This window comes from Dermacentor variabilis, chromosome 9 (genome assembly GCF_050947875.1).
Source record: "Dermacentor variabilis isolate Ectoservices chromosome 9, ASM5094787v1, whole genome shotgun sequence".
In the NCBI taxonomy this organism is placed as follows: domain Eukaryota; kingdom Metazoa; phylum Arthropoda; class Arachnida; order Ixodida; family Ixodidae; genus Dermacentor; species Dermacentor variabilis.
The window spans coordinates 118182309-118196583 of NC_134576.1; the positions used below are offsets into that span (position 1 = coordinate 118182309).

General features: G+C 44.3%; 1 protein-coding gene across 3 annotated transcripts in view; it reads right to left on the reverse strand.

The window, feature by feature from the left end:
• Window positions 1-9228: 9228 nt before the first annotated feature.
• wb (wing blister) overlaps window positions 9229-14275 on the reverse strand; it is a 199509-nt gene continuing 194462 nt past the window's right edge. For 2 of the 3 annotated variants that reach the window (XM_075669111.1, XM_075669113.1), the window contains 2 exons: window positions 12105-12374; window positions 9229-9660 (listed from right to left, as the gene is read on the reverse strand). In XM_075669111.1, the coding sequence (XP_075525226.1) occupies window positions 9518-9660; window positions 12105-12374 (413 nt within the window). In that variant the 3' untranslated portion in view covers window positions 9229-9517. Of the gene's footprint in view, window positions 9661-12104; window positions 12375-12962; window positions 13062-14275 lie in introns of those variants that run through there. The other variant, XR_012822763.1, reaches the window with a different exon arrangement.

Below are 14275 nucleotides of genomic sequence, written 5' to 3' on the forward strand. Positions count from 1 at the left end.
TGCACCATTTGTCTGGAACGCTTCTGTATTGAGGCCTCGCACGGGCCCCTGTCGCCGATGTGATGGTCTATAAGGCTCTCATGAAATTCTTGCACGAGAGTGGTCTGGATTTGAGATGTTTGAAGAATCTTCGCTGTCGCTCGCCATCATTTTCGTCCTCATCATCAATACTTCTCTCTCTCTCTTCACTCCCATTTTCCTTCCCGAAAGCTGAGTAGCAGGTCATAACTTTGATTCAGGCGGACCACCCAGTATTTCTGTCATAATACGTGTATATATCTCTCTCTCTCTCTCTCTCTCTCTCTCTCTCTCTCTCTCTCTCTCTCTCTCTCTCTCTCTCTCTCTCTCTTTCTTGTGCCCTGTGCATAGACTCGCGCTGGATATATCGTTGACGTACCTACGCAACTATACAACCATGTAGTAACGTGACGCCCAGAGCCCTGGTGTTTCGACCCAAAGAGTTCAAAACTGCTTCATTCGATTAGGTTGTTTTTTTTTTTCACTTTCTTTTCTGTAATCGGTATGCGCGCCTGTCATACTCGTATCATGAGGGCAGACACGCAGTTATGGGAGAACGTGCGTGAGCGGTCGGGGAAGTGGCAAATTGCCTGTAGACTTCAAATTGCAACGACCACATATAGCTCTTACATTCTTTTTCAGTATTACTACAGAAGCCCCAGTGATAGAAAATGGAAGAGCTGCTAGTACCCCTCCCATACCTTTGGCTTATCTATAAGATATCGTTTTTCAGATGCGCGGGAAATCATGCGCACCCAGTGGAAAAAAAAAATTTCACGTTATTGCATTTTGCGTTTGTAATGTATATGTCACCAGCCTCAACATAGCTGGGTCATTATACAATCGCGCATTTGCTGAAGCATATATGTGTGTACTTTTGAAAAATGAAAGCTAGTCGAGAGTCAGCACTTGCCCAGACTCCCCCGCCCCCTCACACAAGTACACACACAAACCTTTCTTTCTTTTTACCGACCTTTAATTGTCTCGTTTCGCGCTCTTCAACAGGATCAGCCCTGGTTGAAACGAAAGAAAAAAATTAAAATTAATTTCTGTGGTTTTACTTGCCAAAACCACGATTTTGATAATGAGGGACGCCGTAGTGGGAGATTCCTGCTTAATTTTGACCACATGGATTTCCTTAACGTGCTACCGTTGCACGGTACACGGGTGTCCCTGACATTTCGGCCTCCTTCGAAATGCGGCAGCCGCGGCCGTGATTCGATCCCGTAACCTCGGGCTTAGCAGCGCTACACCAAAGCCACTACGCCACCACGACTGGTCGTAACGAAAGAAGATCTAAGGTTTCAATGCCGGAGTTCACTATATCAGTTATCATGTCATCTTTGTCCTGTCGTCCCTTTGCCGTTGTCCCATCTACCCCGCCCCCCCCCCCCGCCCTCTTAACATTTTGCAATACACCAAACGATACTCGATGACCCGCTACCATAAAAAAAAATATTCTCATGATGCCCAGGATCTGTAATCATATTAACAAGAAACGGTTATTATCGGCAGAGCTACCCCTAACCCAGTCGCCGTAGTTGGCATAACAATTGAACTCCGCCATTCGAAGACACACCCTTTTCCGTTGCACTTCGAGATGTCAAGGGAGATGAAAAAACAACTTACATAATGGTATGCCGTCACCTGTGCAGCAAACATGCGAAACGAGGAACAAAACCGTTTGAATTTCCGGGTGTAGTCGTTGGATCCACTACACCGATTCATGAAGGCTGACAGGACTGCGGTGCGCGGATTGTGGCAACTCAAAGATCGAGTGCCCGTGCCGTGTGCAAAAATTACGAGTGTGGGCAGTAGGATAAGGCACGAATGTCGGTAAGCAAGCGGATTACCCTCTGATAACAGAAAAGGGTCGTGCAGTAAATAAATTAAGATACAACGGTACGGCTTGTCTCAAAGGAGACCAAAAAAAGTCTACTAAACAACTATTGAAGTAGTCCTCCAAGACTGTAGCTGTTGCGAAAGAAAAAGAAATAGAAACAGTGACTAGTGTGCATAATACTGCCGCGGGATTTGTTTGCTTTACGTTTTATTGCGATTGCGATTCTATATGGACATTAAAAATTGAACTCTCACCGTCGTTGTCGGCGTCACCGTGAGTTTAGGCATTTCTTTTTTTTCACACCGGCTTCTACACATATGTCAATGCTCGCACTTTCACTTACGCACGAAACAGGCGTTCGATGTTATTACACTGCGAGTGTTATCCCACGTGTTGACGCTATAGGGGTAGAAACATGTAATCATCGAACGTATGTGATTCTACGTCCAGTACGTTAAAAAGCAATATAGTTCATTGCGTTGAAACACGCTCTCTAAAAGTACAATAATAAAAAAGAAAACAATAAAGCAGTAACCATCAGATTATTTTCAAGTAAGCCTTTTCAAATACTCTACGTCGATCACAGAAATCAAACGGACACACTAGCGACACTTGCGAAGCATGCAGGCTGGCGTCGCTAACCGTGTTTGATCATGACGGCACACATTATCGTCTACATGTTACGGTAATGAGACGAATGAGATGATGGCAGCGCGACGGCGACGGAAACGTGACCATAGCATACCGAAACATACGTGGCCCGCCGTGGTTGCATAGTGGCGTTGCGGGCTGCGCTGCACGCTAAGCACGATGTCGCGGGATCGAATCCCAGTCGCGGCGATCGCATTTCGATGGGAGTGAAATGCAAAGACACTCGTGTGCACATATTTAGGTGCACGTTAAGGAACCCCAGGTGGTCAAAATTAATCGGGAGTCCCCCACTACGACGTACCTAATAATCAGATGGTGGTTTTGGCAAATAAAACCCCGTAATTTAATTTTAGAATAGACATATGACTATAGCGTTCTAGTATTCTATAGAATGCTAGACTATATAGATGTTCTAGTACACTTTAGCATGACCACCTAGACGGCATGACGACACCCGACAACGGCCGCAAACTTGCACTTCCTTACTCGCACCTTGATCGTCCTCTATATATCGTCCCTTTTCTGGTGCTTGTAGGCGCTCGGGAGGGTTGGCACAAATGTAATGATACACTGAAATCTATGGTAACCTCAAGACTGCTACAAAGTTAATAAGCATGTAGCACTGATTACCTTCAATTCAGCAGAGTGTCATATGGCCGAAAGTTATTATCAGGAACATATCACTGGTAAACTTTAGTTATTCAAGGAACATCTTGGGAACGGTCGCGTGTGTTTCCTGTCCACCTCTCCTATGATGAATCTCGAGTCGCCATAACTTCGTGATAATTTTCTCTCAAACCCGGTTTGTTGAGTAAAGGCGCAGCGGAAGGCGCCACGACGATAAATACGACCAAAGTTAAGCCTAACGTGGCTGCTGTACTGCCTCGGTGGGCGCGACCCCGGCCCGAGATATATTGCGCAACTTGGCCAGCCAGAGCTCCTCTAGAAGAGCCGCCGCACGGATTTCGTGCTGATGTCAAGGAACGGCCGCGTCCGAGGGATGCTTCGGCTTCCGTAGCCGAACCGGCACGGCGTCTCAGAGTCACGTAGTTGCCCGGCGCCGCGTAGTAATGGTGCGGAAGGTCAAACACCATAATTTGCGAAATATGACATGGCGCGCTGGTGTAACACTAAAGTGGTAATGATCATTAGCTTCGCATGTTGTTTATTGCTAAGCGTTCAACTTATTTAAAAGACTTACTCTTTGTACCAAATCCTTGCAGGTTTACTCTTAATTCGTGAGGCTGTGACGCACTGTCAAAGCTACATTGAAGAATATCCTTCAGGAAGGTAGCCACAGAATGGTGTTCGCTTTAGACAAGTAAAAGTATAGGATATGATACGGCGGCTCGAATGACCGTAGCCGGTGGTTGGAGTGTTGGTGTATGTGGTTAACATGAATGTTTTAGGAGTCGGACACCACTTTGAAAAACAATGCTTCGTACTTTGTGAATGTTATCGTTCTGGTTTAATTGTGCCGCGATTTCGGCTCAGTGTTCGCACCGTCTCTTGTTGAAATAAACTTTTTCTAAACACACAATTCGGAGACAACCGTGATAGAAATACGCTCGCTCCGCTCTAAATTTTTCATTGTACATTCACGGTTTGTTCTTCCTGTGACAGAGATAATTTCAATCACAATGAAACTGATAACTGGCCTTTCACCAAGCTACTGAAACACAAAAGTTTGAGAGTTGTTGCCAGCATCTCCTGGCATATCTCTGCTTTTGTCTGACCGTTTTGTTCTATGAACTGCAGCAAGCGTTGGCGAGCGTCTGCGCTGTCCAAGTGGGACAGAAAAGACGGCGGAAGTTGTTTCGTACGCGAGTCGCAACCGTATCACTTTTATGTACTTCGCAAGTGCGTCTGGGCAACTTCGTATTTGCAGTGACAACAACGAAAACAACCGAAATCCGCGCTCTATACCCACCTGCGTAAAACGTCCGTGTGCTTCCTGCGAAGCGAACGAGCGTGGTTTGGTGTTACACGCTTCCCGCACGCTCCTGTATTTTCACGGCTCAGTAAAGGTGGTGTTCTCTTTCTGTCTGCCCGGTGTTCGCCTCAAGGGAGCCTCGGCTGGCCGTCTGGCACAGAAACCACGGCCGTGCGCCCACAGTCTTCACACGTCACAAGGCTCTCGCGCGAGAGCACGCGACTCTCACGGAGCTTAGTTGACGTTTCGGCAAAGAACGCGACGCAAAACTCGGTCAGAGAGCTCCTGCGCGAGAGCACGTCACATTTCTCTCAGACTGGATGCCAGGCCAGCGCCCAACTACTGAACGATAGTAACAGAGATGTCATTCTCTCGTCGTACGAAGTGGGTGACCTGCGAACTGGGGGGAAGCGAACTTCTCCTCAAGCGTGCTGCGAGTGCTACAAAGCCGAACTTCATTACGTCTGGGCCGCTAAGAACTGCTGGTACTTATTGCCTTGTAAAATGAGGAGGGCGTTGCTGAAGTATGCTTCCCCCGTGACACTTGTAACTCCGGAAATGACAGTTTCGTAAAAGGAAAGCTATTCTTTCATCGTACGAACTTAGCGACCTGTAGATCGAACTTCTCCGCGAACAAACTTTGAATGCTACAAAGCCGAACTTCACTACGTCAGGGCCGTTATGAATTACAGGCACAACGGCCTCTAAGAAGGAGGGCGTTGCTGAATCATGCTTCTCCCGTTACACTCGTAATTCGGGGAATTACAGTTTCAACGAATGCTTCTAAGTGAGCTACGCCTCCATGCGCGAACGCCTTTCTTTTGTGGTTTCAAAAGTGCAATGCACAAGCGATCACCAGTGAAGGTATGGTAACAAGTAGTGCGGGTGCCGTAGTCGTAGCACCGATAAAAGCAGTCTCTTTGAAAGCGGCTACACCGCTTAGACACGTCGACTTCTTGGTAAGTGAGCCGATTTGTATGAAAACCGTTCGTTTTGTATTTCGACATGCCCCTTTTTAAACGAACGAATAAACGAACGTAGTACCGAACACCACATGCCGTTTTTGTACGAATACATCTATACGTATGTATGTGTGAATAAAAACTTTTAACCCGACAGTAGTTTATGCCGGGATTCACCATCAAATTCCTCTAACGGATGTGACGTCGGCGCCCCCGAACGTGTAAATTATGCTCTCTCTTGACAGGAATGTTGCCGCCATCTAGGAACGGTGAAGCGAAGCGCTGCATCATGACGCTAACGAGCGCCGACCGTGAGCGCTTCGGTAGTCTCAGCGCAGCGGAGGCTTCGATGCGGTGTAGCCTGGTGTAGACGGCGTAGGCCTTCTGTTGTGACGACGCAGTTTCCGCACGTGGTTTGCCTTTCGCGTCCCATTTGCTTGTGACGCCTCGTCGCCTACGGAGTGCAGCTTCAATGTGCAACAACAATGCTTACACGTCGCCATACTGTTTTGCTTGTGATGGCACCGACTAAAAAAAACTGCTGCGCAAATCGGCGCAGAAAGACAAGGACGTCGTCGGACGAATCTTGATTTGGTCTGGCGAGAGAGACGCCGGCGAGAAGCAGAACGCCTTCGCGCGTTCGCGCCGCACGCCGTGAACTCTGCCGCTAGCACTCCTAAAGTAGGGTGCGTCGCAACTCAACTGGCTGCCCAGGAAACTACGGAGCCAGATCCAAAATATGCTCGTACCTTCGCCGAGGGACTCGGCAGCAGGACGCCGCGCACCAGTCAAGCCTGCAACACAGTCCCCAACCCACAAATCGTGCGCCTTTCGCTGCAGCGAACCGAGAGTTCACGAAGCAAACATGCAGCAGTTTCTGTGATGACGCGTTTGACATTCGTGTTCTGCCGATTTCTACGAAAGAGGGATCAACTATATCTTGCTTTTTTTTACTGCCATTACGCGACTTTCCACTGGTTTCAAAAACAGCTGCTCCGGCCCAACGGCAATGAAAGGATCGTGCACACATATGTGCGCAAGCTGTGCATTCCATCCATTTCGTCCGCTCCCTCTTATCACGTGTGACCAGTGTGTGATCTGCACTGCTGGGCCTTCACCGACCCTGCCTTGCTGACACCATGGCGCCAAGCTGCCACATTTAGTAACATTTCACCTCTCGATATGCTTGTTCACTTGAAGGATTAGACTGCAGTGCACACATTATATTTATAGCTTGGTAATGAAAACTGAAAAAGGTGCAAAGATTTTACCTGCAGAAAGGTAGGAAGGTCAGCCTGAGCATATGCACTCTAACATCCTACACTGAACTGGGGAAGAGAAAGAATGCAGCAGAAGAGCAGTGGAGGACAATGATAACGATTAGACTACTAGAATCCTGGTCATTGAAACAGGTGGGCACTCAAGTTATGGTCTTGAGTCCAGTGCCGTGTGTTGCAGTCTTGTGACTGTTGTTACTGTGGCCAATCTTCGGACCAAGGACCTAGAGTAAGGTCCTACTTTACACTGGAAATTGATGAATAATACAAATTCTTGCCTTATGCTCTTTCAAATTCAGTACTTAGCAACATCTAGAATCACGCAACAAAACCTCGATCTTTACTGTGTTTTCTAACACATTTTGAGCACCTGCTAGCCTGAAAAATTCAAACTCTCATCCTCATCTTAGAGGGAACGTACAATACTCATTTCACCAAATTTCTTTACAGCACAACAGAATATGGCTTTAGTGCAACTTAGAAATTTGTTATGTCACCGTCTTGCAAGGCCCAGCTCCAAAGCGACAATTACTACATTTTTGGGGATCTTAATGCATACATGCCCAGCACTCTGCAAGACACATAAACAACATTTCGCAGCAGTGCTCTTGATCAATAGCTCCTGCTGCTACATATGTAACCGCTACTCATAGCTTACACTGTATGATTAGAGCATCCAAAAAATAAAGACTAATTTGATTACTACTTGGGAAAGTAAAAACAGCGACAGACCTGCTAAGATTGTGCCTGGTACATGTATGTACAAAAATTATGCACACAACAGCAGGCAACATACAATACAGATGATTGGAAGAGGACCCAAACCAGGTGAATTTCGAACCAATTTATTTTCTCTGCAAAAGCCTGACTGTAAACGCATTCATGATTCAAGAGGAAAATCAGCATCATTCCACTGAAAAAGTTTCATATCCATCACTATAACTCCGTATGCTTTCCGTTTTATTCACACAGAAGGGGTGGGACTGTCCTCATTTCATGGCCACTCCGTATATGTAACACAGAAAATATGCACAGTTATAAGAATGCACATAAATTTTTTCCGTTTGGATGGATGTTTACAGAAACCAATTATGGCATCTAATTGGAAACAATTTTTAAGCCATCAACATCAAACTGCCTTTAAATTCAACACAACAATTTGACTTACAAATAAACCAGAGGTAATGTGCTGAACTTTTCATTCAACCCATTCTAATGACGTTGCATTTAATATGACACAGATGTGAACACATGAGCAGAAATTCATGTCCTCCACAAATGCAATTACAAACACTTTCATTTTTCAAACTAGTGGCAGTGGCTTTTGTATTCAATCTGATATCAAACAGTGATGCAATATGATGTAGAAAATGATGGCACTTCTCCCATGGTATTATTTGAAACCTCTAGGTCACGACAAAAATAAATATTAATCATAAGTAGCGCATACAAAGCTAGTACATAATAAAACACCCCTTCTTCATGACTACAATGGTAGACCATACCTAAATATAATCATAATAAGGCAGACTTGTAGATATCTCACTATGTATACTCTATAGCCGCATCAGATGGATAGTGCGCAGTTCCATGTCATTAACCACAAAAGGCAGTGTCAACTTGAGATGGAATTAGAATTGGATATTTGCTTCACTTATGACGATATAATATTTAACTTGTTAGTGCTTTTTAAGCTAAACGCAGCTTTCACGAAAGTAAGCTTCATTTATAAGGTACTGCAATAATCAACAGCGTATTTACATGCTATGTCATTCTGAAATTCTTTTTAGCCTAAGCATTTTCAAGCATTATGGCACAGTTCCAAACAATATAACACCCCTTCCAAGGCTCAGCTGGATTTATAAAATCTTTCTGTACATTTTACGTTTGTACAAATTGAAACTTCTGCAAATTTATATTTAGTGGTTGCAGGTTTTTACTCATGCAGAACACACTGCTTTTCGGGAATGCAGTGTTACGTGTGCATCATGAGCTCTGGCTAACACTGTGAATTGCTTTCACACGTTCCCTGTTTCTTTCTGTCTTTTTTACAAATGCAAACAATATCTTTTTTAGATTTTGAATCTTGGTAAAAATACATAATCATAAAGCACCATTAATGCGATGTGCTGCCAAACTATTGAGGCTACAAGCCTCTTGCATCAGTGAAGATGTCTCTCTCCTGATGTCTCTCTCCTGATGTCTTTTTTTTTTTTTTTTTTTTTGAGTTTTGAAACCTGGCAAAATCGACACTATTATGAAGCAGCATATACGAATCACTAAAAAAATACATAGTATTGATGCCGAGGCATCTTCAGTGAACATAATCGACATGCATTCTTGCTTAATTTTTCATTTTCACCAAACTGCCTGCCATGTTATTCCTCTGCTCTCTACGCCAACAGAAAACAAAAATTCTATATATTATTGCTAGAACTTCAATGGCATGAGGCCACAGACTTCCTCCTACGAATTTCATATATGTGAGTCATACTAATAGGGAATACCATGTTGGCGAACGAAAACATGATGCAGCAACACGAAGCAATAAACAACCTGATTTTACTATAACTTTGTTCCACTTTTCTTCCAATGCGATATAGAGCTGTCACCTGTTATCAATTTGTGAAATTGATAGAGCAGGGCCTATATGCTCGAAGACCTAAGGAGTCGGCATAATTGTAATTGAAGATTTTAACTTGTACATTAAGCAAAGTTATCCATAAAATTGCACAGGCGAACCAAGCACGCCCAATCCATGGAAGGAGTTAATGCGGCTGATGCATTTTGGAATAAATAGTGGCAAAAAAGGCCAGATACACAAATTGTGCTCTCAGTTGGCAGGGCATGAGTTGGGGAGCACGTTGTGCAGGGAAGCCATGTCGATCCAGTCGATGCGCTTGTCATTGATGGCTAGGTTACGGAGACAGCCAACAAAGTTGTCTCGGCCAAACAGAGCGCCATTGCTGCTGTGCTCTGAAGAAGAAAAAGAAAGGAAAAGAAAAGTTATGCTTTAAAATTGGAATAGATAAAGCATGCACTCTTGTCTTCACTAGTATTAGGTATGATGACTACATTTTTCTATCTTTATAAAGTAGAGAGTTGGAATAGAAGTCTGTCACACTTTTGCACTTGCTTGGATTTCCTGTCCGGATAGTAAGGATTCTACCACTTTTTGACTGGTATGTATAATGTGTAACAACTTGCAAATCATTTCTTGCATACTATCAGGAGATTGTGAACTGCTGCACTGTACAGCCTTAAAGACCAAAGACTCACTGTCACGTTAAAATGTTAACATGAGCTAAAGGCCCTTCAAGCTACCTCTCTGGATATTTCCTTAGACTCCTTTCATGTAGTACATGGAAAACAAAGAAGAAAGCAAAAAAAGATTAAAGAAAGCATATCTGTAGCCTCATAATGTGAGCTCTCTTCACCACAACATCTACCCGGAAAACGTCATGCTGCATGACACAACCATTCACGGCATGCACATGTCATTCAGGACACAAAGCCCTCCCAGGCTAAGCATTTGTCCTTAAAAATTCAAGGATGCAACAGTGATTTTGAGTTAATGAGAAAATCTGTAAACCTCACTCAGAATATTAAACACTTGAGAAACTGAAAAATAAAGAAAACGTGGAGGAGTAAAAGAGCCGTGAAAATCGAATTAAATAACACACACTATTTTCAGAATGCTCAATACAGTCGACTTCCACTAATTCAACCCTGATGGAACCGATGAAAATGGTCGGATTATCCAGGAGGTCGAATTAAACAAGAGGTACAAAACAACAACAAAACACACTGCCTGATTAACTTGGCAATGTTCCTCCGAGTCTTACACATTCCCAAATCAAACGTGCACCCATTCTTTATGGGTTAGAAGTAGACAACCTAAAAATGATACTAGAGGTCCTAGACACAGCAGAAATCGAACGTGCACCTAATATTTAGCAAGAAAACCTTATCATGCCTCCAATGATGGCAAAAAAACACAAAATGTCAAAAGTAGTGAGCTTTACCTTCGTGACCCTTTCTTCCCCTTTATTGCTGTCTATAAAGAACCACAACATGTCTTTTGTAAGGTTCACAACGCGTTTAATATTCTGAATTTTTCAAATGACTCCACAACAATCCCAAACAGGATGATGCTTAGACTAACCACATTGCTAGTTCGCCCTGTGATGATTGTGATTCTCCAGAATGCCAAGAACATGTGACATACTTGTTCCTGCTAGCTTAAAATGTGAAAACTTATTGTTTGAATGCGTGTTTGTATTCAGACTGAAAACGGTGCATTGTTGTTGTGCTATGCATGAACTCCATGGTCACCATCTTGCAGTGATAATGGCGATGACGTTGGTTAAGGCTGGCTCTTGACGGTAGGCTGTTGCAAACACCAAAAGTGCGGTTTCGGTTTTGCATCCGACTGCACCACCCAAGCAATTTTGGGACAAATTTTCTTAGTAAAAGAATTAAGTGTGCATTAGAATCGGGTAAACACTGAAATGATTCATTGTGAGCTACCGCTTTCAGGTTAAAATTTTCTTGGGGTAGGCCGAAAAATAGTCATTTTTGATGGGAGACAATGTGTGTTCGACACATTCACTGTACCCAAAGCTGCACCCAGACCTGACTCTGCTGCTGTTGGAGTCATCACTGGGATTGGCCACATGCGTGATGGCCAGCCAGGTTCAAGTTATCCGGCAAGGGCTCATTTCAGGATCGAAATAACGAAAATTTGGTCTAATAGAAATGTACAGGTGCCAGCTGGGACCTTAGGTTGAGATCTAATTAACGCAAAAGCCAAATTATCCAGAGTCGTATTAATGGAAGCCCATTGTATATTTTGAATATTTGACCTTACTGCTATGGGTTTTGTGTGCAGCTACATAACTCCAAAAATCGTGAGTGAAGCTAGTTTTAAAGCGCTGGCACGTGCCTCGTCTGTTCTCAGATTTCTTGGATCATATCAGTCATGAAGCTTACAACAGGCCCCATGTTTCATAATCGGGACATGCCGGTAGGCCAGTAACATGGGAGTCTGTTGTTAATCAGTCACTCTAGAGCACAACAAAGGAAAAACTAGAAACTACTGTGCGCACAACTTGAGCCATTCATTGCCACTAAAAGAAAGAAGTGTTTTAGAAATGTGTAGTAAGCAAAACTATATAAGAAAGCTTCTCAACCGAGGCCTTTCTTTCCATATTTTTTTTCAATTGAGCCTGCCCTATTGAGCCCCTTCCTTTTAGTAGACGATAACCAATTGCGGCAATGACGCACTAAACGGAAGTTTCTTTTGCAAATGGCACATCAACGTGCTAAACCCCACAGATCGGGGCCCCGAGAGACAGCTCTTTGAAGCGTAGTTTAAAAACTGGTATGATAAAAAAAAACTCGGGTCTGGTTTAGCTTACCTGGGAGGCCACCAATGTACAGAGGACTCTCGGTGTGCGGTTCCGAGGGAGTGGTCGGCGCCAGACCGTACGCAATTTGATGCCGGTCGATGCGCAGCGAGATCTCATTGCGCGAAAAATGCGCACGTAGCAGGTGCCACTGTCCGTCGCACATGGCAAAGCGCGAGCCAAACATCTTACGGGCACGGAAGGGGCCCGTGCCGTTCTGGCCCAAGTCCACGGACACAATCACTTCACCTTCGTAGAGCTCCATGGCCAGAGAAGGTGCCCCTGCAGATTAGTGTAGGGTGATCAAGTGCTGCTTTTCGTTTCCTTCAAAGAATGTGCCACAAGAAAAAAATGATATGAAGAAGTAGATGAAAACCGCGCAGCAGTGCATGATGGTGCAGACAGTACTGCAAGAACATCTTTGCAAAGTTATAGTAAACTGCACAATTCATGCTATTGGTTGATATTCACGCTATGGTATCTGCTATTGGTTGGAGATTCTGTAGGTTTGTAGATGTTAAATGAGCAGATGATTGAGGCACGTACATCAAAGACATAGAAAGCAAAGTACAAGAAAGCACTTTACGCATGACAAAACTGATTTATGCGAAGAAGACAAGAACTTTAGAGCCATAATCTTCCACAACTGAAATTCACCACTGTAAACCCCAACTAGATAGTTAACGTTGTTGTCCATCATCTAAGAGCTGTGCTTGTCTGGTACATCAGACATGGCTTTTCTAAGCGCCTTCAGCCTGATGTTGCATGTTCAAGGAGAGCATTGTGCACGGGGACCATATTAACATGTGCATCCTCGCCTTCAGTTTACAAAAGACAGATCCATATGGCAAGTTTTATGACTTCACTCACCATCTGGATTTTCAGCCAAGCTCATCAGGACACCATTCAGTCTCCATGTTCGGAATTCTAGCTGTAATTACAGCTTATTGTCCACATTGAACTGCTCGTCTGCAACAGAGAAGAAGCACGGACCTCAGTGCAACATTACCAAAACTTTCTTTGATACAAACAAGAGGGGAATGTACACATTTCATCTCATGAGAAGTGCATCTTAAGTGAAGTTCACTGAATCAGCACAAACTGGACCAAGTAGGTACGAGAGAACAAAGCTCATTATTAAGGAACTCTAATTTATTTTACTCTTTAGTACCAATTGTAAAGCCACATCTGTTCTCCCTGTCACATCAGTCCTTTTCCAGTAAAGCAAATATAATGGTGTACTACTAAGAAAAGTGAGTAACTTCAAGCCTCGATCTTCCGGTGAACTTCTTTTCGTCTTGTTTGTTTTTGCTAAATAGAAGCATAGAAACTTGGAAGACTTCAATAATGACAGTACCAGTCAACAAATACAGTAAAACCTCGTTAAACCATCTCCGCTTAAACAGTAGTTTCGTTTTAAAGTAGTAAAGTCAAATCCCCGAATCAGTGGCGATTGAACATAATGTTTGGTATCCGCATAAACCGTACCAGTTTATTGCGTACGTATCGGTTAGCACATAGTGTTTCCACTTTTTGCCATGCAAACACGGCAGTGCGTCGTCTCCATCGGGCGGCCCGGCCCCGGCAGAACAAGCCTCAGAAATCATAACGGCCTCCAAGCGCCCTGTGCGTTTGCGCGTGAAGCCACATCAACATCATTTCAGCGCCGTGCTAGAGAGCATTGTGGCGTCGTGCAAACAAGGACTCGTGTCATACCATAGCTCGGATAAAAAAGACATCAGGTGCTCAGCATAGGAGAAAAATTAGACATCGTTCATGCTATCGAACTTGACCTGGAGAAGTCGGTGCTGGCACGCGACAGGGATCTACTGTTGACTACAATGTGTAGCATTTGGAATTCAAAGAAGTTGCTCGGCAGTGCTGCTGCAGCTGCGAAGAGATGTCATCTACAAGGCTCGACTTCTCCCCATCGTTGCCTATGCTGTTGCCGAAGTGTTGACTAGCAACAGTGATGCGGACGACACGGAAAGCGACAGCATGGGCGGTTGAGGCCTAACAGTGGCAGAAGCTGCGCGTTACATCAGCCTTATGAATGCAATTGTCGTGACGAGAACAGCACCCTGCAATGAAAAATATGCCCCACGAGTTCTGCAGCACCACCACCAGGGTGCATAGAGAACATGCAACTCCAATGAGGAATCTGCCATGCGAGTGTTTGCCGA